We start from the raw sequence: 26,946 nt of genomic DNA, 5'->3' as shown, positions 1-26,946 counted from the left end.
GAGTATAACACAATTGTTTTTTAAAAATAATTAAATAATTGCTTTGGAAACATAACTCTGGGGATGGGGGTCTATCTGAAGAGTATATAACGCTTTGTATATGTTATGTCCTGTCACGCAGACTGCGCCCGACAATCTATAGGTAAACCGTATATTATGATGAGCTTTCGGCGGCGAGCAGTGAAAAGCTTTGAAGTCCGACGCTGTATGAAAATAATGTTTTGTCCATGTGTAAGTTCTTGTTTATAATCATATTATCCAGTGAAATCATTGTTTCTGGTGTTCCGAAATGTTTTCTTCCGTCCTCCCCTTATAAGATGGTAGTGTGGCTTACATAGGTACTTCTATTTACTTACGATCGCACACTCTATAACGTGTACTCGCACGTAAACACATTCCTATTCTGACGTTGACGTTGTATTACTATTATACAACTACACTTGGGCCGTAATAACGACGAGAGAGGTCTGCGGAAGCTCTAGAACTCTCTTGATCTTGAAGTTTCAGGAAAATTGTTTTCGTACTATATATAGTATACACACATACCTTAAGAAAGAAATCTTAAAAAATAAACCATCCATAGTAATTTTATTTAAAAAGTTGCGTGTACATATTGAATTTGTTAATATTATGCAAACGTAGCTTGCCAACGCAAATCACTATACTTTCAAAGTACTCATACAATTACAGGGATTGACAGAATTTCAAATATGTGTTAAATATGTTAAATGTTTTAAAAAGTACTAAAAATACATTTTCTTAATCAAATACCTATTGACGTCTATATTAAACTTTTTTTTCTACAGCGTGCCTGTAGTGTCCGCATGAAGTGACATAAATATTTTTTCGTAATACACGTAAAAATAAACTTATTAATTTGTCGAAAAATAATGCAATGTGCTCCTTGAGAGGGTCTGTAACAATAGATTTTTATTTTTTTTTTATCCTATATATATATACATATTATTATATTATAAAAACCTAACAAGATTTTTCAGAGGCCGTATATTGTATTTTGCCCATCCCAGATCCCTGTCTATACAACTACCGTTATTTTACTCAAAATGCCACACTAAAAAAAAATCTTTATACGATTTCCACAACTTGCACTAACACTACCATTTCTACTACTACCACCAAAACCGCCACCACCACCACCACCACCACCTCTACTTCTACTACTTCTACTACTAATACTACTACTTCTACTATAACTATTACTATTACTACATAGGTACCTATGTATTATTACTTACTACGCGACGACGACCCGGCGAGTCTCGGCGGCGGCGGCGGTGGCGGCGTCGTCGTCGTCGTCGTCGTCGTCATCGTCGTTAGGACTCGGGGTATGGCGCGAGCTCGCGGGTGGTCGGGGCGGCGGCGTGGTTGTTTTCTCGGACCCAGCCGGTTGGAATGGCCGGGAAAGCGCAAGCGTCGATCCACGCCCTTGCTCCGGTCCAGCAGCCGGCAAATCCCCGCCGACGACGCTGCAGTCGCGCGCGCGTCGCCAGTGCTGCGCACTCTTTTGTACCGTACACACGCCGCGTACGACGCACGCCACCGGCGCGAAACGCCTTTTCAGCAGCGCGCGTTTTCGCACACGCCGCGTTTGTCCCCGCGATCTCGAGACTCAGACGCCGATACGATCGAGCGAATGCGGCAGGCTTCCTCCTCCGGGATCGTGATTCGAATTCGCCGCCAGTGTATTTTTTAAAAACCTTGTAGTCATAATTATAATTATAATATTATTATAAATTACGATATCGATGACGCATTAGCGCGCTGACAACGAAAATCGCGAGGAATTGATACAAATCGAAAATATTATAACGCCCGCCGACGACCCGAAAACAACACCACAGCGGCCCTGAAAATCGCCGCCGCCCATGCCGTACCGGAGCGGCCGCCGCGACCAAGCGACGGCCCGCGACGTTTCGCCGGCGACGACGACAACGACGACGCCGCACCCGTTCGTGCACATATGTTACAACCACGGCCGTCCCGGAACCGATTTCCGCTTGTCGTCCCGTCGTCATCACGTGAGTACCTACTCGGGGACTCGGTAGCCGCAAGAGCGATAACACGCCGGCTATATCGCTCCGACTGCGCCATATCTGTGGCCTGGTGTAAGCATGGCCAATGTGACATTTGGACGAATTTGCGATAATTTGACCAATATTATTGATATTTGATTTCCTATGTTATTTGTGGTAAAGCGCGACCAATGTTTCCAATGCTGTATGACCGACTAATTACATACATTGGCCATTTTGACGTTAATCGATATAGATGTATATATAAATATAATAAAAGTTACTTACATAATATTATGTGCGACCGAATAAATTATTATTAGGTTTTAATCAAAAAAATTCAGTTGTCAAATTATTAAAAAGTGTTTTTTTTTTATATTTAAGTTTTTGGTAGGTATGATTAATATTTACTATCCACAGAGTCGGCCAATGTTAAAATAAAATGAATACATTTTCTGGTTACGCAAAATACAAATGTTTCTTGAAGTTTAGGGTATATAGTTAAGAAATTTCGAAATTCCAAAACTTTAATACAAAACACATTCAAGTTGTAATTTTTTTTAAGTACTTAAGCTATTTAGAAAATTAAATTACCCAACAATTTTCTTTTTTGACATTGACCCTTATTGCACCAAGCCACAGATAATATACTTAATGACTAGCGGTCTGACCGTGCCAGTCTTATCCGAAACCGAGCGAGTCCGTCACGCCGCTGACCCGAACCCGAGGCTTCGGTATTCGTTTGTCTAAAGGCTGTACTATAGTAACCGATTTGTGAATTAACACGCATGTGTGTATACAAATTAGGATTTTAAATTAAATTCGTATTATACAGAGTCAGCCACGGGAAACGCATGATTTTTAAATAAGAATATAACTATAGTAATGTATTCGGTTTAAATTAACTATTTTTTTATACCAAAATGAATAGCTTATCATAATACGACAAAAACAATATTATTTATCATGTTCGGAAAATTAGCGTATTGGAGCTGATATTGGCTGTTCTAGGAAATGCTGCATATATGTTTTCGGGCGCTCCCTAAATTTAAAATTGCGTTATCCAGCATCGGATGCGGAACTTGGTTAGCTTCATTGCAGTTTTCAACAACTTTGTTCAAATTCTATACATAAGATGCGACTATGCGAGCATTGTTGACGAGTGGTTTTAGATACACCAATAAAATAAAACACACATCTGCAGTGCACGGGGTGGGCATTAATATTATGACTAATTTCGAAATAACGCCTCACATTGAACGTTAATTGTGCTATCTATCTCCCACGCCGCATGTGATAACGATTGATTTGTCATTGACAACTGAATACAACGGTGCACTATAACCACTCCCCGACAACCAGTACCGGAGTAATGTTCAATTTAAAACCATGCGTGACCGACCCGATACTATTATAATATAGTGAACCCTGTGCACAATATTTGAAGAATTACGCCTCACAACCTATTTTTTCGTCATAATATTATATACTTATTTATCGGTAACATACAATAATAGTATCATAATAGTACGAAATGGGTGGTGCGCTCGCGAAATTCGACCACACAAGCGCGCACCCCGTGCCTGTGCAAAGCATAACAATTATACAGATTATGACAGCGATGTATTTTGTATTTTTTCCGAAGCTGTGCGATGCTAGTTGATGCTACTTTTGTGACATACCTTTAAACGTTTCGTGTATTTTTTAATCATAATAAGAAGTTTTTAAACTATGCATTTTTAATAGAAATTTAGAATTTTTAAGACATCTAGCACTAAAACCCGCTATTTTTAAAATGTATTTTGAAATTTTTTTCTTAAAAGAGTGACTTTGTAATGTGCTGACAAGATTTGTTCACCTAATCGAACATTATCGTAATTTTTCAAACAGTTCCGTACGACGCGACGTAAAAATCGTGATCACGAATATCGACGGCAAATCGAATGAGATTAATTGTTTTTTTCTGATTAAAGTACAAGTAGAAAACTTAAAATTGTACAGTCATGCAACATTTTTTTTTTTAATTTAATAGAAAACATTTTTTGGTTAAAAACTTATTTAAAACAAAAAAGTTGAGGTTTTTTTTTGAGCATAAAAGCATTTTTTCGATTTTCGTATAAAGCATCACATTCATAGCCCTAAAAATAATACATTATTACGAGTAGATATCCGTTATTTTCGACGGAGCAAATAAGCAGTAAAATCGCACGAACGGTTGTGTTTTATTGACGAAGTCCCGTCGATTTGACATGAGACTATAATTTATACGCACCATTTTCCCGAAGTCTTATCTAATGTATAAAATTGAATGTTTGTTTGTTCGTTCTCTATAGACACAAAAACTACTAGACCGTTTTAAATAAAAGTTATATCAATATAGATTCCTCGAAACTCGTGGAGAGTTTTTAGCTACGTTTTCAACTCATATATATATATATATATAGATTACTATATCACGGATGCAAAAATTTGTTTCAGCTCACGAAAATCGAATGTAGGTATATTTGATTATTTATTCGGTTACCGTACATTGCACAGTCTTACAGATAATGAAATAGTCATTTTTATTGGATAAAAATGTCTACATTTTATGAAATTGTATCGTTTTTAGATTATTAAGCTAGTCTATATATGAATGTAAAATTGAGTAACTGCAGTTATTTTTTGATATTAGAAGCAAAGTGTATTGTCGAGGCAGGAGGCTTATAGAATCAACAAATACTCGACCGATTTTTCCGATTCAAGGAATGTTTGGATAATTCATTGAACCAGTTATTTTAGGGTGGCTTACCCGCTATTAACAATATTAAAATCATAACTGTATAGTGTTACAGTATAGGTATTCGTTTATTTCTGCTTGAAATTTGTTATAAACGACAATGTCGATAATGTATATATGTAAGAAAAAAAAGTTACTTATTACTTATTAGTTATTAAATCAGTCTCCAACTCTCCCTATTAAAGTATGGGTGTGCAAATATATACGGTTCTAACTTCTAAGTCCATCGAAAGAATGTTACACGTATTTATCGACCAGCGTATTATTTATTGATTAATACGCCACAATGTCATATACTTGTCACACTTATTACACTACATAATACTTACTATAAACAATAGCCCTTGGCATAATGATGGTCTAAATCATCATATTATTGTATACATATTATATCATATAGGTAATTGTTATTATTATATAGTCATTGTTTACCGATAAATAATACTACAATAGTAAACATTGTATTTGACCGTTTTTCTTTGTTTTCACTTTGCAGATGACTATGGCGTCGTCAGAGGTCTAACAAGGAGTATGGGAAGAGAGGCATGGGCCTACGGCTGGACCAGAGACTATTTAGCAAAGTCACGGTAGTCTTCGCAGCTCTCGTTCTCTCGCTGTTCAACAGGGTCCTAGTCTCAAGTGAGTAGTCGAACTGCATTGGGGGGATTCGATTTTTGTCGCTGAAAGTTTAAACACGACAGCATTCATATAATACAATATTGAATATATATTATATACTATTAAGCGACTTAATATACACACCACGCGCCTTACATAAACACATATCCAGCGGTTCTCGTGCTATGTTTACGCGGGGCTCGCGATGAATTAATAATCATTCGGTGGTATGCTCTATTACTATATATGTACACGCGATATCAAAGAAACTACGGCGAATAGAGTATATTATACCGTCGTCAATTTCGGGTACATATAATCATATTAGAAACAATAATACATAATAGATGCTTCAGTTTCGGTTTACAACGTATTCGGTGTGCAGTAGATAATTGAGTAATATATACCGCGCGTCGGACTTTCGCTCGTTAAAACCTATTTCGATTAAATCAATGCGACTCCCGTGTACGATTATATTGGACATTTTACGGATAATGACTATGATTCATTACGTTTGTTCAAATGCCTTTCACTGTGCGCGTTTGTCACCGGAATTGTAATTATTACGATGTTACACCTGCAACAGACATACATCGCAGAGTTCAATTTACGAAAAAAAAAAATGATAAAATGTAAGGGTACCTATACAATACTCAATATTTAAATAACATTTTTAATCGAGATCGGGTTAATAATGGTTGTTAAAAATGTATATCGATAATAAATATATACCTGAGTTTTTGTTTGTAAAAATAACTCTTATAATCCATCCGTACCTATATAGTATAATATTATGACCATGTTGAACTCACAGTACTACCTAATATAAACAAGTCTTAAATAACACATTAATAACTTCTTACACTATAATGTGTGCATGGAAAATATAACGTAGTTAGACCTTAATATGGCACGTGTTTCGTGCACATTATTTATGTTCTCACTAGTGTTACCTAAGTATTATTCCTCTCGTTAATAAACTGCAAATGATAAATTCGATCGTTCCTATATATTATAATATAAGACTCAGCTAAACCTATTTATGCGTACCCGTTTCAAAATACCAACTTCGCAATAATTTACGATTGTACCGGTACCTAAGTATTTAAAAATGCTGATTGATTTTAAATATCAGTTTTTAAAGAAATTATTTATTTACTATTCAAATAACAGCCCACTATAAGGATGTATTTTTAATTAAGAGGGCATTATTATAATAGTAGCTACATCAAGCTGTCTATCGGAAAACGTTTTCGTATGACGACAGATTATTTTGATTCTTTTTTTAAACTTATAAGTATAGTGAACTTAATAGTAACTCAATGATCTATGATTTTTCAGAGACTTTTTTAACTTACCTACGAGTAATTTTTTTTTCATTTGTAGCTGCAGTATCGAGAATGTGATTATTTAAATTATTTTAAACATAAATAATACGGAATGAAAACTACTTAAAAATTATCCGATAAAACGCAGATAAGATTATCCCAGTTATATTTACATTAATATTTCAAACAACTTTATCAGTTAATGTTATGCGTACAAAACATATTAAAAGTTCATTTTGGTAATAAAAATTAAAATAATAGCATAGTAATTTTCGATTCGGAAAATTCGAAGCATAGAATCAATTTAATAAACATAATTTTCGTCAGAAAAATCGGAAACCCATATCTTATGTTATAGAAGTCTGTCAAAAAAAAAATAGTAAATAAATAAATAGAAAACCCTCGTGACATGAAAAATATACTGGTGAAAACCACCGTTGTCCAGGTCGAAATTAAAAACACGTCACGATCAACAAACTGTATGTTCAGGACGTGACGGTTGATTATTATTTGGTCGTGAACCGGAGGTCCCGAGGAAGAAATGTAATTTTTTTCGACCACTCAAAACATAATTCATTTCCTACATAATATATGATTTGGTATTTTTCCTACCTGTATTAAATATGACATCATTTTTTTTTTCCAATTAAATTTGATATCGAGGAGGCCAAAAATAGTAGGAATACACTTAAAAATAATTTAGTGTGTATTCGTAATGAAATGCAGTATTATTGTGACATTTTTTTTCTTCTAAAGCAATTTATTTTAAATTCTCAATAAAACGATAATTTCATTGGTCGTAAAATTGATTATATTTTTCTTCTATTATTCAGTTTGTGTACATTAGATTTAAGTAAAATATCAGAATCGTTTTTGAATCCAATTATTTTTCATTTTTTTTAAACCAAAAGTCATGAACTCATAATACAATGTCGATTAGTGATTGGTCGGTACGAGTAGTATCTGCAGTATCATGTCCACAATTATTATTTTTAATTAAAAGTAGTTAGAACAATATTAATACTTTATTACTATTAAACAAATCAATAATCCAATTAAATATTTGGTATTAAATAAATATTCTTTCTTAAATAAATAAAACAGATAGTCAATAAAATTAATTAATAACTTGATTTAATACACGTTCATTACAATTGAAAACAAAATAATATTAAAGGTTTTGATATTTTATAAATAAAAAAATAAAATGTCTGTTATTCAATGGTTTAGTACATTATGTTTTAATATGAAAACTATTATTTCTTATGATTTTTTTTCATATAAAAGAAAAAAGTTCCTTTACCTAGTTCCATTGTGATCATTTGTATACAATTTGACGTTAAGCAATATTATGTTAAGACATAAACTACCTAAACGCTTCATCAATATTTTACATACAGACTATGACATTATTATTACATGCAAAAATGTTGGTCATTATAAGTATATGTTTTAATAATAGTATTCACAATATTTTACATCCTATCTTGGATACTTTAGATCCAAGGATCCTCATTTTCCATTATTTTATCGTCCACGGGTTGAAGGGGAAGATGAGTAGTTCTTTTCATAAAACCTTTCGGCGAACAATGAAAACCCCTTTTAACAAAAGCTGTTTCCCGTCAATGATATCATTCTCATGAAATTTTTTTTGTTTTAAACGCGTTTCATTTTTCACGCCTGAAACCATTAGTGAATCTATATTCGTTTCCCGAGGGCTGGGTCAAAGGTTCGCCTTTTTACACTTTAGATAATTTAGTCTTATCAAATTACTTAAAATATTAAAAATTAGTGTATAATATATAATACGTAGTAAATTTGATAAACGTTAAACAATAATTTAAAAATCAGTTTTATATTTGAACTTTTATCAAAAGTTGTCAACTAAAAATATAAAAAAAATTAATTTTTTATTTACTTTTTATGTTAATTATTGCAGTCTTATAACATTACAATAATATATAATAATAAATTACCTGTATAATATGATATAATATCTGCAGTTTGACCTTTTAAAAGTTACATCTATAAAATACAAAATGTATAACTCCGTTTGATACAATATATAAATATAAATAATAATAATAATAATAATAATAATTCTATTTATTTTTTTTTTTGTAATAGGTACATAATATTATTAAGCATAAACCTATATGATCTATTTTAAAAATTAAGTCTAAAATTCAATAGAAATCCGCATTTATACTGACCTAAAACTTACCCTTTCAAAAGCAGGCACGCCGGGATTCGTTCCAGTGAGCAATATTTTGAAGCCAATATCTTTCCGTTTGTGCCCCATACAAATAGTATTTTAGACGTTGTGTAGTTTTTGAAAAAAACGGAAGTTGATCGTATCTTGACGATGAATACTAAGTATTAATTTATATTAATTTTTGAACTAACGTTTTTTCTCGTGAACCTGCACGATTTTAATAAATTAATCGAAGCAAAATAATTCTAAATTGTTTTACAAAAAGTATATACATAAACTTTAAATGTGGGTTTCATTTACGTATAATACTAAGTATTGAATTACATAAACGAATTTTAATTATACTAAATTAATTAAAATAAAATGGTCAAAGTTCAAATAATTACGTTTCAAACGATCAAATTAAATGGAAAATAAACTTTTATTACCGCCTAACAGTAGGTAATAATATTTAATATTTCTTACCTTAGACTTTTAATTTCATAACAAAACAATCGTTTAAAAACGAAAATTATTTTTTCGTTACCTAATAAATTAACATTAAAAATAATTATATGATTTGCAAACAATATTCATATTAAGCATATAGGTATTATATTAGATAAAATATATTATGGTATTTCAAATTGAACTAGACTAATTTAAATCGAAAAAAAAAATGAGAAATACAATTTTAAAATTGATAAATTAAGACACAATAATGTATAATAATATATATTTAATTTTGAATGTGTCACTAACAAACACATTGGTAGCTACAAGCTACAACTGCGGTGTTGTAAAATATTTCTTATAAAAATACAGTTCCATATGTAGGTACCTATATTTGGCAGTATACCTAATATTCTATTGTTTGGAATACAACTTGATAATTATAACAAGACTAAATTAGAGTTATTAATCTATAAAACTAATTACTAGTAATTGCATATTAATTTATATGTATACTATCATACTATATAGATCAATACGTTCAGTAATGTATTTTTTAATAAGCTTACTAGAAAATCAAGCAAATCACCGATTTGACTTTATATTAAAAGTAAAAATAAAAAAACAGACGTTTTAAATGTATGTTATTGATTTTAACTTTTTATACTTTATAGCAGTCATATTTTGTAGTCGAAACACAAACTTTGATTTTCGACGGTAGTTTCTTCAGTCGGTATTGATCCAACATTTGGCTGTCCCGTGGGCCGGGTGAATATTATAAGGCGTAGTACACAACTGTGATTTCTAAATTCTATTACACACAATAACAGCCATAACACTTCAATAAAATTAATTGGACTTTTCATAAATATTTGTAAATATTACGGAGTCGTTCAAATTTGACAATATTATTAGTGCGTATATTGTCAAAATTAACTGAATCTGTTTTCCATTATTACAACGTAAATTATTATTTATACTTCAAAGAACTCAATAAAATATCATTGCGTTTAATAAGACTTTTTCATATTTCGACGGACGTTTTAGCGTTCATCTATCAAGACTGCACCAAATTATGTTCACGCACGGTGGTGGAACATCACAAATCATAACCGATTTTAATTTCCTCTAAGAACGATGATAAAAATATAAAACTATATATAACTCATAATTATCAACGAATCACACCTTTTGAAAACATTTAATAATCTTAAAAGAATTGCAAAAAATGAATAATCGCAATCCACTTCAAACCGGCTCTACAATATATAGGTAGTCCTAAGCGCTATTATAGTTTTCGTATTTTTTTTTACTCGAAGGAGCTCATCTTTAATCTTTTGGGTCATGAAAAGCTTAAAAGGTTTTTACTCTGATGAACGCCGATAATTTGTTCGTCTTTTGTAAAAAGCTTTTCTTTTAATTTTTTTTGAATAATATTTGGATCGTAAAATATTACTCCATCTCATTTTGTTTGTGTTGCAGATATATATTTTTCTCTTTTTAAATATTTACAGTATTTTTCACATTACAACGACTAGAGAAATAGTATACAATGTTGAGTATCTAACTGTATTACGTCAAAGATGATAATAAGTGGTCAATATTTTATAAGGCAGAACAATATAAATATTATACTATTTACTATTTAACTACTTCTCTACTATTTAATAAAACTTTATTATATACAGAAAAATAGAGATGAAAATAATTTTTTATTAACAATTTATTTTTACTTACCGCTTATTATAGCTACCGGGTCGACGTTCAACGATGCTGTACACATCACGGCCATCGTGGGCGAGTCAGTCGTGTTCAACTGCCAAGTGGAGTTCCCAGCCGAACACCCCGTGCCTTACGTTTTACAGTGGGAGAAAAAAGTAAGCAAATAATATTAGTACAGGCGCAAATTGAGGGGGGCTTAGGTGTGCTTAGCACCCCGAATTTTGTATTTAGCCCCCCCAAATGTGTTCATGTTAATTTACATTTTAAGCTGATTTCCATAACCATAAAATAACATGTAAAAAAATAGAAGGGCTTTAGCACCCCCAGATTTTTCATTGAAATTGCGCTCCTGAATATTAGTATGGGGTACAGCATTTATTTTGAAGAACGTATATTATAATAGGTACGTTTTTTTTAAAAATATTATTTATCTTCAATTGCATAGTAATATAATAGGTAGGTATGTGTGATATTACACAATATACCGATTTTATTACGGCAAATCAGTTCGTTTGAATATAGGATAATTTGAAGCATAATCGGATATGTGACAAAAATATAACACACTTGGTAATATGTTTTAGGGTCTCGACATACCGATATTCATTTGGTATGACAACTATCCCACACACAGCGGTTCGGGATACGAAGGCCGAGTGGCTAGAGTCTCCCAGGACTCTCCATACGGTCTCGCTTCGCTCAACTTGACCAATATACAAGAGTCGGACCAAGGTTGGTACGCCTGCAAAGTGGTGTTTCTCAACCGGTCACCAACCAATAAAAACGGCACGTGGTTTCATCTAGACGTCCACGGTTAGTAACTGCAGTCCATTATTTTAATTGACCATTCTTTATCTTGTGCCCACAAGAAACAAGCCATATCATATAGTAGTACAAATATACTAACTATGGATAAATTAATCGATAACTGTTTGCGTTCCACTATATTTAGCTCCTCCGAAATTCGTCACCATCCCCGGTGAAGTACAATACATAAATGTCGGAGATTCCATTATTCTAAACTGTCAGGCTGTGGGGACACCTACGCCCGAAATCGTGTGGTTCAAAGACGCCACAGACGTGCAGCCGACGACCACTGTAGGCATATTCAATGATGGCACTGAACTGAGGATATCTAACATCCGAACTGAGGACATCGGGGATTACACATGCATCGCCAGAAATGGCGAAGGACAAATTAGCCACACGGCTAGGGTTTTGATAGCGGGAGGAGCTGTAATCATGTCGCCTCCGACAAACCAGACGAAACTGGAAGGCGAAAAAGTCGAATTCACGTGCGGTGCCAAAGCCATGCCCGGTAATGTCACTGTCCGTTGGTCTCGTGACGGAGCTTTTGTGAAGTCGATTTCATCGCTGGAAACCAGAGTGACCATCAAAAAAGATGGTTCTATGGTTATAAATCCTGTCAGCGCTGATGACTCGGGCCAATATCTCTGTGAAGTCAGCAACGGCATTGGTGACCCACAATCTGCGTCTGCCTATTTAAACGTCGAATGTGAGTATAAATCTAATCGTAAGTCAACAAAATATTGACCATTAATGTTTGTATTCAGATCCAGCCAAAGTTACATTTACGCCTACCGTACAGTATTTACCGTTCAGATTAGCTGGCGTTGTTCAATGTTACATTAAAGCCAACCCGCCTTTACAATACGTCACATGGACCAAAGACAAACGTTTGCTCGAGCCTTATCAGCAGAAAGACATCGTTATCATGAACAACGGTTCGCTGTTATTTACCAGGGTAAATAATTTAAAAAACAAAAAATTCGTGCCGATAACGTGCTAATCGAGTGCGTGTTTCGTTGTTTTTTTTTTGTTTCAAATCGCTTAGGTCAATCAAAACCACCAGGGAAGATACACGTGTACACCCTACAACGCACAGGGTACTCAAGGATCATCCGGGCAAATGGAAGTGTTGGTGAGGAAACCTCCAACATTCACCGTTGAACCAGAGAACATGTACCAGCGCAAAATCAGCGAATCAGTGGAGATGCATTGCGACGCACAAGAAGCCGAAGGCACCCAAAAGCCCAAGATTCAATGGCAAAGAGTAAGTTATTCGATAACGGTAATACGATATTCAAATGCTTGAACTGAACATAATTGTTGTGTGATTGATAAAACAGAGAGATGGGGCACCGTTGCCCAAAGGTCGTCACAGCATACACGGTGGTAATATCACAATAGAAAACCTCAGAAAAACCGATTTTGGATATTATCACTGTGTCGCGAGTAACGAAGTGGCCACAATAGTTACAACCACTCATTTAGTCGTCGAGGGCACTCAGCCGCATGCCCCTTACAACGTTTCGGCAAACGCTTCCGAGACGACCGTTACACTTCAGTGGCTACCCGGTTATAGCGGCGGTCCCGATTACAAACAGGACTATACGATTTGGTAAACTTCGACACGCCGCAGTCCATTCAAAATGGCCTCACTATAATAGAGGGTAATGATTTTTCGTTTAGGTACAAAGAACCAGGGATGGCGGACTGGTCTACAATACCTGTCACTCCGTCGGGGAGCACGCAAGTCACCATAAACAGACTAACCCCGGACACGACGTACGAGTTTCAAGTGGTAGGGAAGAACGCGTTGGGCGATGGAATGCTTAGCAAAGTTATTTCGATCAAGACACTGGGTGAGTAAATGAAATGTGCATCAGAACGTAGTTATAATAATCCAGTGTTTTTCTTTTCTTTTTTTTTTTTTATTTTAAAAAAGTATTCTTGTGTTTTTTTTAAAAAAAAAACGACTGACGGGGGTTGGCTACACAGTGTCAGTTGTATAAACGGGCCGCACTGTACATTTAGTCGCTTTAGACGCTTATTTATTGGAATATGGAAAAATCAATGTAATTTTATAATAAATATTAATTATTAATATAATAATTCATAATGAATGTGGCCGTTAACGTCACACTCGATGTAAACTAGGTATTTTGAATTATTTAAACACGACTGTGGTAGATCAAGGTCAGCTTTTCTGATATCTTCTGCTAAAGTTCTACGTTGCATCCCCTTTCGAGGATCAACGTGGCCTTGAACTTCCGCAGAATTTATGATTTAAACTACTTATGCACACAATTTTAAATAACTTACATTTTATTGTAGATAACGTGTATTGTATTATATAATGATTTATGTCGGATGCTTACAAATCAAATTCAAAATTTAACGCCTGTGTAAAGTGACCAATAGGTCGAAACTATTTTGATATCAATATTAACTGCATACTTACCTCGTTTTGTGATTTATAATTTTACTCACTTCGTTGCTCAACTGGTCGCCGCTTACGCGACAGTGTCGAAGCTTTTCGTTTCTTATTGTAAGCGTCCGCGACATTTTGTTCTATAAATGCCCTTGTTGTATACCATAAGTTTGGTCTGTTGTGCTTATTCTATTCTCTGTTGGGTGGCAGCAGCCGTACCATTAACCGTGGCCAAAAAAACAAGTCCCGCGCCACCGGTCACCGAGTTACCTCCTCCCCCAAGCGACGGTAAGCACAAACAATATAATGTACATATTTTTCATTTAGTGTAATATACAAATAATATATATATATATAGAGAGATAATGCATGACAACTATTTACTTACTATTATGATGTTTTCGTACTGTACATAGCACATTTATTTACCGCATGATAGCGTTGGTGTCACAACTATACGTTCGTTAAGAAATTAAAATAATATTGTTTTTTTTTTATCATTTTTAGAAAGTCCTTTTTCAACATATTATTTATTTCAGGATTACCTATGATTTTACCCATACAATTATAATTTCATTTTGTTTTGTTTTGCATGTGTTTATTTTATTTTATTCCACGTTTTGCAGACGTTGTCGACTATAGCGACCTCATTTTACCCACTGAATCTTCTGGTGCTACATTGTACCCACCGGTATTCAGACCAAAAGGTATAAAAAAATCATCGGCTTATTTATTATTATTGTTTATCACCTTGCTCATCATCCGTGTAACTTAGTTTTTATCATCAACCATTCGTTCGGTAGAGCGAAGAGCACATGCTTTAGTGTGACTGCGCCGTTTGCCAGTTGTTGTCGTGTGATTAACAATTATAATTATTATTATTCTTATTCGACTTTGCTTTGTGCAGGACCAAAACCCGGACCACCGAGAAATGTATCCATCGCCGAAGTTAAAAATGGCTTCGTTATATCTTGGCAAGCTCCATTAGAAAGAGCTCATCTAGTCCGTTACTACGTCATCAACTATAAGACAGATGGGATTTGGAGAACTTTGAACAAAGCACAAATCAGAGCAGAGGACGATCGTTATCTGGGTACATAATAATGCTTGTTTAATTTTCCAAACTTTCGGTGATTTATTAATAAATTACCTATACCTAAACCGTTTTTATTATCTAATCATACCATTATATCAGTACAAAATTATACCTAATACGTACTATAAGTAATATTAATTATTATTACCTTTGTATGTCTTAACATTATTTCATTAGTTTTTCTTTTAAAATGTGTGAAAACAAATAATATTAAAACCCCAATTCATCCGAGTCGCACTTAATGAAACAGAACCATTTCTCCGAAGAAAATATTCGGAAATCAAAACAATTAAATTTTTTTTCTAAATTTCCTTTTCAGTAAAAAGTCTGGTGGGAGGTCGTACCTATTATTTCCGAGTGGTCGCGTACTCTTTAAAGAGTTTCGAAAACAGCGAAGAAATCAAATTCCCCGTACCGGCCAGGGTGAAACATAAGGCCATCACAGCTGGTGTCGTTGGCGGGCTGTTGTTCTTCATCGTCGCCATAATATTGTCTGTGTGCGCGGTAAAGATTTGCAACAAGAGGAAACGGAGAAAACACGAAAAAGGTGAGTTGAAAACGAAAGAAAACTGATAAGAAAAAAAAATACGATAAACGATATTCGCACGGGTCGCGCCTATCCGTTTCGAACGTCATCGACACACAAAAATATATTTTGTTACCGACACGGACGTTGCGTTTTCTCTGATTTCAGCTTACAACATGGTCGCGTGTAGAATTACGGACGCCAGAAATGGTGGCCAAATACCGGGGACTAGTCAAGTGCCTTTAAAAAAGTGAGTTCCGTCGCATATACCGGCATAATAATATTATCTCTACATTGATGTGTAAACTTAATACCTAAATAATTGTTTAGAATTAATATATCATAACTCGAGGCGTGTTTATTGGAATATTATATTATGAGGAATTATTGTGATAGGCATGCAGTTACGTATATGATGCCTACATGAATACTATTTTTTGTCTATATATAGGCTCGCGGACACTCGTACTTACCGAGACTATAGACTCGAATTGTCCTAGCCGATAGCGAAATCCGTAAGCGAAGCATTTATAATATGTATAATCTAATAATTATATATATATATATATCAAACAAAAACAGTACCAATTTATACCCACAATGCGCTTCACTCGCAACCGCTTATTTCGTTTGCGATTTTCGAAAAATCACAATATAATAATGATGATGATAATATTATAATAATAATAATGCACCGAACGCACCATAATATATTATACAATTTGGGACGTGTGTAGCGTTTAATATTGAATTGAGTCACATTACTACTTCTGGCTTGTCGGAATAAATTGAGTCCTAAAAATATTTTTTGGTTGTTTGAGTTGAGTCCTTCGGCCTATCACCGTTATTCGGGAGACACTACGTGGAGGTTGGCTCCTATAAAATGTGTATGCTTGATTACACTGTTTCTAAACGACAAAAAAACCATATAGCTTTCCTTTTAACATGGTTACTATTTTTTTTGGTCTAATTAGTAAACACTTTTTTATCACACTTTTCACGATTGTATTTATTGGAATTTCCTTAAATAACATTATTAAGTAGAGGATAATTAAAACACTTACAAGAGTTTTTTCGTCCACTGTTGAACCTTATAATTGTCAGTTGTCTTTCAAGTTTCAACATTATTTGAAATCGAATCTTAAATTCATTAATATTAAAATTGTTTTTCACCCAACATACACTCCATAATTTTGCACTCGTAATACATTTTGTGTTCACCAAGTATTGACACAACTGTCGTAATTTTGAACGAATATAACTTATTCGTGCGTATTTACACACCGTGTGATTTTCCACGGACTGTGTAATATGTTAAAATATTAAAATGGACTCAATTCAATGTTATCCAATAAAACAAACGACCGCGAGCTAATAACCAATTATATCGTCTAAAATTCGATTTGGGAGGAAAATATCAATATCGTATAACATAAAATATAATCACATCATAACACGTTTAAATATATGGTTTAAAATTAATATGATATTTCTAGGCCCGGCTCAAGGGGTAGGCGACATAGGCCAACGCCTAGGGGCATCACTTCAGTAGGGGAGCGGCATTTTTAAAACATGGATAGTATTTTTGGGGGGACAAAATTTGATTTTGCCTAGTGCACTATTTTCGCTTGAGCCGACCCTGAATATTTCCATCGGGTCGAGACATTTAACACTATAATATAATATATTATTGTAAGTTTATAATATTATATTATATTGCATGTACATGTCTCGACGTAAAATGAAAACAAATTATATAATTTTATTCGTGCTAAAAACGGGATAAGCTTGCAGATAATGATTACACGCGCAAAAAAATTATACGACACGAAGCGAACGATTTTTTTCCAAATCTCACATGTCGATAATACATAATATTATCATGTTTACAATATTAACACATGGGTTACATTTATTTATTTATTTATATTTTGTTTATGTGCTTTCGTTCAGGATAACAGGTGAAGAGCTAGCAAGCTGTTGAGCCGCACAAATTCAAAATAATATTGGTACATCACAGTATGCGTGTGTTTGTTTGCTTGCACTTTATTAATCAATAGCATAATTTTTTTTTTATATTATTATTTGGTTTTCATAAGTTTTAGATATTAGTCGTATTATTGTAGATTGTGTAAATATGATATACTCTGTACAGCGAGAGAACTTGTACCCTCCGCAACACTCTGCTATAGGGAAACCGCGGTTTCGATAGCAGAGTGACGCGGGGGGGTGCGCAGAACCGGAGGTTTCGCTCGCTGAACAGAGTATAGTACTCTTACTGTAGGTACCTGGGTGTCTTGTATTATTTAGAACGATATGGATAATAGATATAGACGAAAATTAAACCTATGCATTTTCAATAAAAATAGGTGTATTTAATTTCACATCAACTGAAATAGTATAATTGTTTGTATATAAACACGTCCTATATATAGTACCACAGGTATTTTTTATTTTCTCTGTATACGTACCGGTCACATTTAAATCAATCGTGTTACGCTCAAAACCGTTATTCGATTACAATTACTATCATTATATGATATAGTCACTTACGACTTATTGTACACCATACGAGTAAACATTTGAACATTTGAACCGTTGAACATTTTTTAAGTTATTTAACTACACTTTTGAGGGTCTACGATTATAGTATTGATTCATTTACAGTTATCGACCCATTAAACTAATTAAATCGCATAGAATAGATATAACATAGGTACCTACCGTACGTATGCAATTGGTACTTGAGGACCGTGGGGTTATGGCACAGTTTGGACGTGTTTGACCTAACCTAATAAACTTATTAGACACTAAAGTGCATTAACTCGAACATGTCTGTAAACTTGTAGTGGAGCACGTGTGTGTATGTAACAGATATCGTTCAAGTATATCCAACAATTCTGCTGGTGTTTTGTTCGACATTGATGGAAAAACAATTGTGATACGATGGACCCCTTCGTTAAAGATTCATCGAATATTTATCTGAAAACACCTCACTAAGACCACGGTAACAGCCATCATTTTAAAAATGTCCAACGATGTGTTTTTGGTTTGTTGAAACTTTTATTTTAAAATTTTTTCCAACAAAATTTGAAACCTTGGTTTATTTGACACAAACCTAATTACACATTGTTGGGTATACTTTTGTACGAGATTTTTAAAAATTTGGCTGCTGGCATGAACTTAGCGGCGTTCTTAGATAATTACCTACATATGAAAGTTCAACAAACTAAAATTTATTTCCAACAATATACAACAGCAAAATACCAACAAATTTGTTGGGCATGCTTAAATGTGCGCTACTAAGTTCACAAACATAATTCGAATGTATAATAATACATTAAGTTGAATTCGTTGAATAAGTATATAGGTACCGAATAGGTATAACATATTAGTTGTAGATTTTCACCACGCGTCGTGTTTTCTCTGACAAGACGAACCTAGGTACCGAAGCAGTCTATTCGGTTTTGATTGCATTTTTTTTTCTCAATCAGTAGATATATCTAACAATAATTAGATTGACGTTTTGCGATTTCACATATAGGTAAAATACTAAAGTGGATTTTTCTTTTTTGTGTTCGTACATTTGATCAGTTTCTAATCTGTCAACACCGTTTGATAAGCATGTTTTTTCCGCATAATATTAATAATATTATCAACACGTGTATGTTGTATTATAATAATATTGTAAATCGCTGCAGACTTTAAAATGCATTTTGAGTGTGTACATATTATTATTATCATTAAGTTTATTGGCTTCGTACTTCACGATTTAAATATAATATGTTATTACTGTTACAGTAATATATCATATTATAATAACAATAAACGATTTACTTAAATGACGGAACACTATATAAGCCCGCGTTTGTCTTTCTAGATCTAGATCAACCCGAATATCAAGTCTGAGCAGCGGATGCAACGTCGTTCTGAACATGGTGGCGCGGCCGTCCCGTTCGAGTTCGTTCCTGGATCGCGGTGGCCAAGACTGCGTGGACGGTCTGCCGGGGGGGCAACGCCCACGCCGCCGCCTCGGCCGCATCTCCCGGTCGGCCGACGGCCGGTTCGTGTTGACCGGCGATTCTGGGCCGTCCAGCCGACGGGGCAGCGGGTGTTCGTCGTCCGGCAGCAGTGACGACGGCGGGTTCCTGTCCCATCCGAGTTTCTCCAACCGGACGTGGAGCCGACAGCCACTACTGACGGTCAGCGGCAGTAGTGGCGGCGGCGGCGGCGACGGCCCGAGGTGGACAGAGGACACGGTCGTCGACGACCGCCGCCGGCCGATCGTGGTCGTGGCCACGGTGTGCGACCCGCGGACGCCGTACGGTTTCGACCGTTCAACTGCACCCGCGGGTCCCGGTGCCGCCGACGACCGGACGACGCTGCAGAGCGTGCACGAGCGGTACAGCCAACAGCTGCCGTCGCTGAGGGCGATACACGAGGAGAACCACCGGACGCTGATGCGCCGGCTGCAGCCAGCCAGTCCCAGGTACCACCCGAACCCGGGCAGGTACCGGTCCAGGCACATGCGGTACGCTCGGAGCGCCCCGGAACTCACGTCCGACGGCACCGCCCCCGTCAACAACACCGTCAGCGAACGGTCGCCCGAGAGCCGTTCCAGCTCCAGCGGGTTCGGTTCCAAGAATACTACATCCAGCGTGCAGCACCAAAACGCCGGTGCGGCTAGCGTGCTGGACGACTGGTGTGGAGGCCGGGCCGGGCCACTGCCGCCGTACAAACACCCGCCGCCGCCGCCACCGCCCCACCCGTCGTCGCTGTTCTACGCCGACGGACGGTGGTTGGACTTCGGCGCGCCGCATGTCCGGCTTCCGTCGTCGCCGCCGCTGCCACCGCTGCTGTTCGGCAGTGCCGACAGCTGTGGCAGCAGCACGGCCGCCAGCGACAAGCCGCCACTGAGCGTCGACGACCAGTACGAGTTCGACCCGGTGTTCCCGCTGACGCCAACGCCCACCGAGCTGCTCCAGCAGACAGCGCTGTTCGGGCCTACCGTCACGTGCACGCCGTCCCCGTCTCGGTCCCGGACGCCCACGCAGCTCAAGAAGGCCAAGTACGACAGCGTCGAGGCACGGCTCCGGGCCATGAAGGAGGAGTTCCACGCGTACAAGCGCCGTCAGGCCCAGATGGCCGGCGCGATGAGGCATCAGCACCACTCCGTCGGATACGTCGAGAGTGCGTGTTGACAACAGCCGCGAACCGCCTACCCTCTTGCCCACCCTCCCTATCACCGGCCACCCGCTCGCCGGAACGACGTTTCGCGCGCAATAAACCAAAAAAAAAGCTCAAAGACAAAAAAAAATCTTAATAATAAATTTCGCGCGCGATCACAGAACAATGATATTAATAACTAATATAATATATTATTATGATTAATAATATGATGTGCATAGATTTAAACGTTACCGTAATTATTTGTTGTTAAAAAAAAAAAAAAAATGTTTTAAACTCAGTGCGACGTAGGTACCTACACGTGTCGACTGTTGGTAGGCTGACCTGCGACGCGCGTCACGTGGTTCTATAATATTATATTATACTATTTAATTATTGTGTATTTAATAATATTGCGTTTCATAAAATATATTAATTACTATAGTCGTATTTCTAAAATTTAAAAATATATTATATATATAAAAAAGAAAAAACTCGACAAAGTAATGGCATGGTAGTGTGTAGTAGTGTCGGAGAGGCATAAATTATAATATGATTGAAATTTCATGTTGATTTATTATCGTTTTATTTAGTTGTTTATTTTAATTTTTTTTTTTAATATCCAGAACTGAGGATAACAAATTACATTCTCAACGTTTTCAGTTCATACAAAATTCACTTGCTCAAATTGTACGAGACTGTCCAGTCTGAGGATATATTTTATTTTAACGTTTTCGTTTTCGTTTAAGATTTATGCCTCGTTTCGAAACTGTTAAGGAATAACATTATTAAAACTAAACCTTGTGATAATATTATGTCGTTACATAAACTCAACGAGATCTGTTCAATGTACTTAAATAATTCCTTCGACGTTATATTTGATGATTAGCATTGTGTTCGTAAATTTAGTTTCGGGCATCTCCTCCAGTTGTTCTCCGCATTGTGTTTTTAATTGTATTGCATCCCTAAGTTCCTATTAAATTAAAATAAATAACGTCCTAGGGCCTACCGAACGGGATCCTCGTAACATTTTCTTTTTAACAATCAAAAACATATTCCACGCGATATGTATAAATTATATAAAATAAAATGTTTACTTTTAGACATATATATTATTATGACAAAACGTCTCAGCAATAAATATAATAATTTAGGTGATTTAAAGAAAAAATAAATGTTTAAAAAATAAATAAATAATAATAAATACTATCTAGTCTGAGAAATAATAATATTTTAGGTAGTTAAGACAATTTTTATTGTTTTGTTATTGAAAACGAACAGTGTCAATTACCCCGTTTTTACGTATTATTATATATGTATAAATATTTACGAAACGAAGCTGTTTTCGATTGTGGTTTTCCTTCCCGTGAGTTGTGCAATGTTGCCTACACACATTTTCGTAACGCGCGCAAGTCATCCGGGTGGCAGCACGACGACCGTCTCGTTCGAACCCCTTCGACGTCGCACACACGTCACGTCCCACCGCCGACGACAAGCTCGTCACTCGTCACTCGTCAGGTTCCTATATAGGCACACACACGAAAATTAATTGATACACGCACGCGTAATATATGAAACCGGATGTACGCTTTTTTCGACTCGCGCCTATAATAATAATATACTATTATAACGCGGTTGCAAGCGATAAAAGAAAAATATTGAAATCCAATCCCTTCCGGTCTCCACACTATTATAATATTATGTTATTGTACCGTACGACGACGTTTTTAATGATAAAACGCTTCGGCTGTAGCGAGTGCTTCTTCAGGAATCGAAAGGGCTCGAGAGGCCGTCCTATTATGAGGTTTTTACCCGACTCCGGCGCCTATACGGCCTACGTAAAATACGTAACCGGAGTCGGTATTATAATATTAAGTCGCTGCGTAACTAGTTGATCGGAACGGATTTCATCGAAACAATATAGGCACCTAAATCGCGAACGCTCGTCGAGAGACTGACGGATATACGTGCGCGAACCGATGGCAAAAATCGACATTTCCGATTTCCCGCGGCGGACATTATTATTATATTATCACAATAGAAACATATTTATAAATAGGTAGTTCCTATATACGCCGCGGTGTTTCGGCTGCGACGGGAAAACGGAAAAAAAAAAATACTCAAGACATCTTTTTAAATAATAATAATAATGATAATAGTAGTAGAAATAGAAGATAACCGATTTAGTGAATTGATGAAACGGTCTGCTCGGGTCGACATAAAACGACGCAGTGGTGCGCCGAAGGGGATGAATTCCAGGCCCAGACTCCAGACACTCTCCTACCTCACGGCATGACAGTAATTACGTTGTACAACCCTAATTTGAATTACATTTTTTTTTTGTTCCAACATTGATATTACATCAGTAACCACAATATTTATTATATTATTTGCGTCATGTCCGTTACAAATGTGGAAAATGGAAATGCATATTTTCTCGATCGGACGCCCCCGCCACACACAAGCAAAATAATATTACGATGATTGCGCCACTGCGGTGATCCGGAATCGTCTTTCATATCGATTCGAACATGTCCTCTCTATCCACTAAAGGAGTTAACTCTATGCGCACGCGTATAATAATACGAGAAAAAAATAAACGATATTGCGCACGACATCATCCGTTTGTGACGATCCGACCGTTGTTGATATAATTAATTATTGTCGTAATCATCCGCGCGCACGACACTCGCGGAAGCACCCATATAAATTATTATTATTATTATACATAATTATGTTATACCTATTGTTTTTTTTTTGTTTTTAATAATTTAATAAATTATTATTATTATTATTATTATTATTATACTCGTGAAAACAAACGCTTTATACGATTTTTTAGTCATAATAATAATATAATATACGAATACGCATATATATGGCTTGTATGAAAATTGTAATATTGTCGTCACCTGAGCGGATGAGATGACACCTGTACCGAGGCTATACCGGTAACGGTACGGTCGAACGCGCTTCCGCGTCGCGTTTCTCTTCGCCGGTACGATTGACCATATAATAATATCACGTTAACGTATATGTATGTATGAATATTATATAATGTGTTTGTTCGTTTCTTTCTTTCGTCATTTGTTTTTCAAGCGATCGCCTTGTACGGTTTTTTAATAATCACATTACGTTATCATTATTGTGTATTTACTAATAATATTCTCGTACGACTCGTTACATAAACATTCTGTTGTTCAATTTATATAATAATATAAATGTATGTATGTATGATATTATTACGATATAATGTAAAACAAAAACGAAAAACGAGATCAAACATCCAACTTAAAAATTTTTTTTTAAGTCTTCGTGGCAGTTTTAGAAGTTATATTATTGTGTAAAATGGTAGGTCTTTTATTTATCTATATACATTTTTTTGTTTTTTTTTTTTAATAATATATAAATAATCTTACATTGTTATGTTACTATATATATTATATATATGTATATTTTATATATATATATATATATGTTAAATAGAATTCTAGACACACTTCCTAAAATAATATTATATAATATTACCTACGTACCTACCTACGACGACGATAAAAACTCGACGACATTCATTATATTTTATAATATTATTTCGTTTTCGTATTACCTTTCTTTTGTATTGTTATTAATTATTATTATTAATATTATTCAAAGATGGTACATTTTTTTTTTTTGCGCCCATTTATCTCTGCCATAAAAACGATTATTTTTAGTTCGTAAGATCGACGATCTCATTTTATGTTGAAGCCATTTTGTTTTATTAATAAATTTTGATTTTTTCGTCCTTTCGGGCAAGTTGAAACTTTAAACTACTTGATTACAGAAAATTATACTCCTATATGAAAAACGAAAAAAAATATATTGTATTCTAAAAAAAGTTATATTTGTAGATTCTTAATTAATGATAATTATATTTGTAAATATAGTAATTTATATTAGAATTAAGTATTATTTAAATGAATAAAAAAGAAAATTCAAAGAAATTATTGGATGGCCTTTTCTTTTTTTCTAAGTCATCGTGTCATATATTTTATGATTCTAAATTATGTTGAGTTGTATACAAAGATCCTCTATGTTTTCCTTCTGTCACATACAGCAATTGGATAATATCAATTGATAACTGATCAACTGAATTAATTACCATTTCTGTTGAATCCAGTACATCTTCATCTTAATTAATACCACACCACGTTTCCTAATAATAATGTGTCCTCGTCTGTGCAGCTATTGTGCATGTGTTTTCCACTTCACACATTTTACTAAAAAATTTAACTTGTACTTTCCATAATAATCTTACAATCATTTATCAATATTATTCCTCTAAACTTTAAGAGTACAGATTCAGTTTTCAGGTAAATGTCATCTGATTTTTAAACGAAAACCAATTTTTAAGAAGACAATGTTACTGAGACCTGAGTTCTGACCTATTAAAAAATAAAAATTACAGATAACAAATTAATAACAACATTTGATGAGACTATTGAGCTTTTTAGTGTTTTTCCCCATGTTTATGTAGAGTTCAACAATATTGTTATATATGATTTGCAATATTTGTGTCTTGAAAGGGACTTAAAGAAACTTTTTTCTTTTTTTAATATTCTGTTTTTAAGGTTTTTCTCTATGGTGGTTTTTCTCTATGAATTATTATTCACATATATATACAGTGTGTCCCGTTTTAAATGTACCACTAAATATCTCAGCCCGATAATCTTAGATTGAAATACGGTTTGCTGCAATAGCTTAGGGGTACTGAAGTACACATTTAAGGACAAATTTCAAATTTTTAACTCTTGTAGTATGCGCATGCGCAATACAATTTTTTTTTTTTAAATTGCAACACCTATTTTTGTCACCGGATATGGATAGATTATTTTATTCTAAGTAATTTTCATCCATTGACCATAGTTCTAAACCAAAAATTGAATGAGTTACACCTTTTGGAAATTTTAAAATAATTAAATTTTTTCGATTTTACCAAAAACATTACACGCTTGAATTTGATACAAAAGTTAGTCATTTTTGAACTAAAATGAAATACATTTAAATAATTTAATACAAAATTACCAAAAAAAAAAATGTATAGCCAAATTAAATTTAATTAATTTAAAAATAAATTTACCAACTAAATTGACAATGACGTTGTAATTTGCGTTATTATTGTGCGATAAAAGTTATTTAATTATTTCCAGTTTTATTATTAGTACTTTGATAATAGTAGATTATTTCTAATTTTATTCTTAGTACTTCGATAATTATTGTAGATATTGTTTCATTATCAAAAATGAACTAATGCACGTATTTTTTATTTAATTTCCTACTTCACATTCTTTATTAAAATCTATGAAAAAATCACTCAATTCAAATTTAAAACAATAAATGTTTTTGGTAAAATCGAAAAAATTTAATTATTTTAAAATTTCCAAAAGGTGTAACTCAAAAAAAATTTGTATTGCGCAAGCGCATACTACAAGAGCTAAAAATTTGAAATTTGTCCTTAAATGTGTACTTCAGTACCCCTAAGCTATTGCAGCAAACCGTATTTCAATCTAAGATTATCGGGCTGAGATATTTAGTGGTACATTTAAAACGGGACACACTGTATACAAAATTAATAAATATATTTACACAATTAAGAACTATATTTGTTTTTGTATACATTTTTTAACAAAATAATATACTTATCATATTATTCATAATATGAAGATAAAAATTCAAATTTAAAATGTTTATATTAATATCCATGTAGATTAATTTTTACAAAATCATCTTTATCCATTGCACTATAATGATTATAGC

General features: G+C 34.7%; 1 protein-coding gene across 7 annotated transcripts in view; it reads left to right on the top strand.

Annotated features, from left to right (window-relative positions):
- The window catches only part of LOC132943671 (protein turtle-like), a 118,211-nt gene extending 93,074 nt beyond the window's left edge, over nucleotides 1-25,137 (top strand). For 2 of the 7 annotated variants that reach the window (XM_061012708.1, XM_061012709.1), the window contains 14 exons: nucleotides 5,309-5,451; nucleotides 11,155-11,282; nucleotides 11,712-11,940; nucleotides 12,080-12,643; nucleotides 12,702-12,892; nucleotides 12,983-13,201; nucleotides 13,278-13,549; nucleotides 13,621-13,793; nucleotides 14,573-14,650; nucleotides 14,989-15,069; nucleotides 15,270-15,455; nucleotides 15,778-16,005; nucleotides 16,153-16,234; nucleotides 19,865-25,137. In XM_061012708.1, the coding sequence (XP_060868691.1) occupies nucleotides 5,358-5,451; nucleotides 11,155-11,282; nucleotides 11,712-11,940; nucleotides 12,080-12,643; nucleotides 12,702-12,892; nucleotides 12,983-13,201; nucleotides 13,278-13,549; nucleotides 13,621-13,793; nucleotides 14,573-14,650; nucleotides 14,989-15,069; nucleotides 15,270-15,455; nucleotides 15,778-16,005; nucleotides 16,153-16,234; nucleotides 19,865-21,185 (3,846 nt within the window). In that variant the 5' untranslated portion in view covers nucleotides 5,309-5,357 and the 3' untranslated portion in view covers nucleotides 21,186-25,137. Of the gene's footprint in view, nucleotides 1-1,498; nucleotides 2,040-5,308; nucleotides 5,452-11,154; nucleotides 11,283-11,711; nucleotides 11,941-12,079; nucleotides 12,644-12,701; nucleotides 12,893-12,982; nucleotides 13,202-13,277; nucleotides 13,550-13,620; nucleotides 13,794-14,572; nucleotides 14,651-14,988; nucleotides 15,070-15,269; nucleotides 15,456-15,777; nucleotides 16,006-16,152; nucleotides 16,235-19,864 lie in introns of those variants that run through there. The other 5 variants (XM_061012710.1, XM_061012711.1, XM_061012712.1 and 2 more) reach the window with 5 other exon arrangements.
- Nucleotides 25,138-26,946: the final 1,809 nt, after the last annotated feature.

This window comes from Metopolophium dirhodum, chromosome 4 (assembly GCF_019925205.1).
Source record: "Metopolophium dirhodum isolate CAU chromosome 4, ASM1992520v1, whole genome shotgun sequence".
NCBI lineage: Eukaryota > Metazoa > Arthropoda > Insecta > Hemiptera > Aphididae > Metopolophium > Metopolophium dirhodum.
The sequence above is the reverse complement of the archived record's forward strand: the minus strand, read 5'-3'. Positions and strand labels throughout refer to the sequence as shown.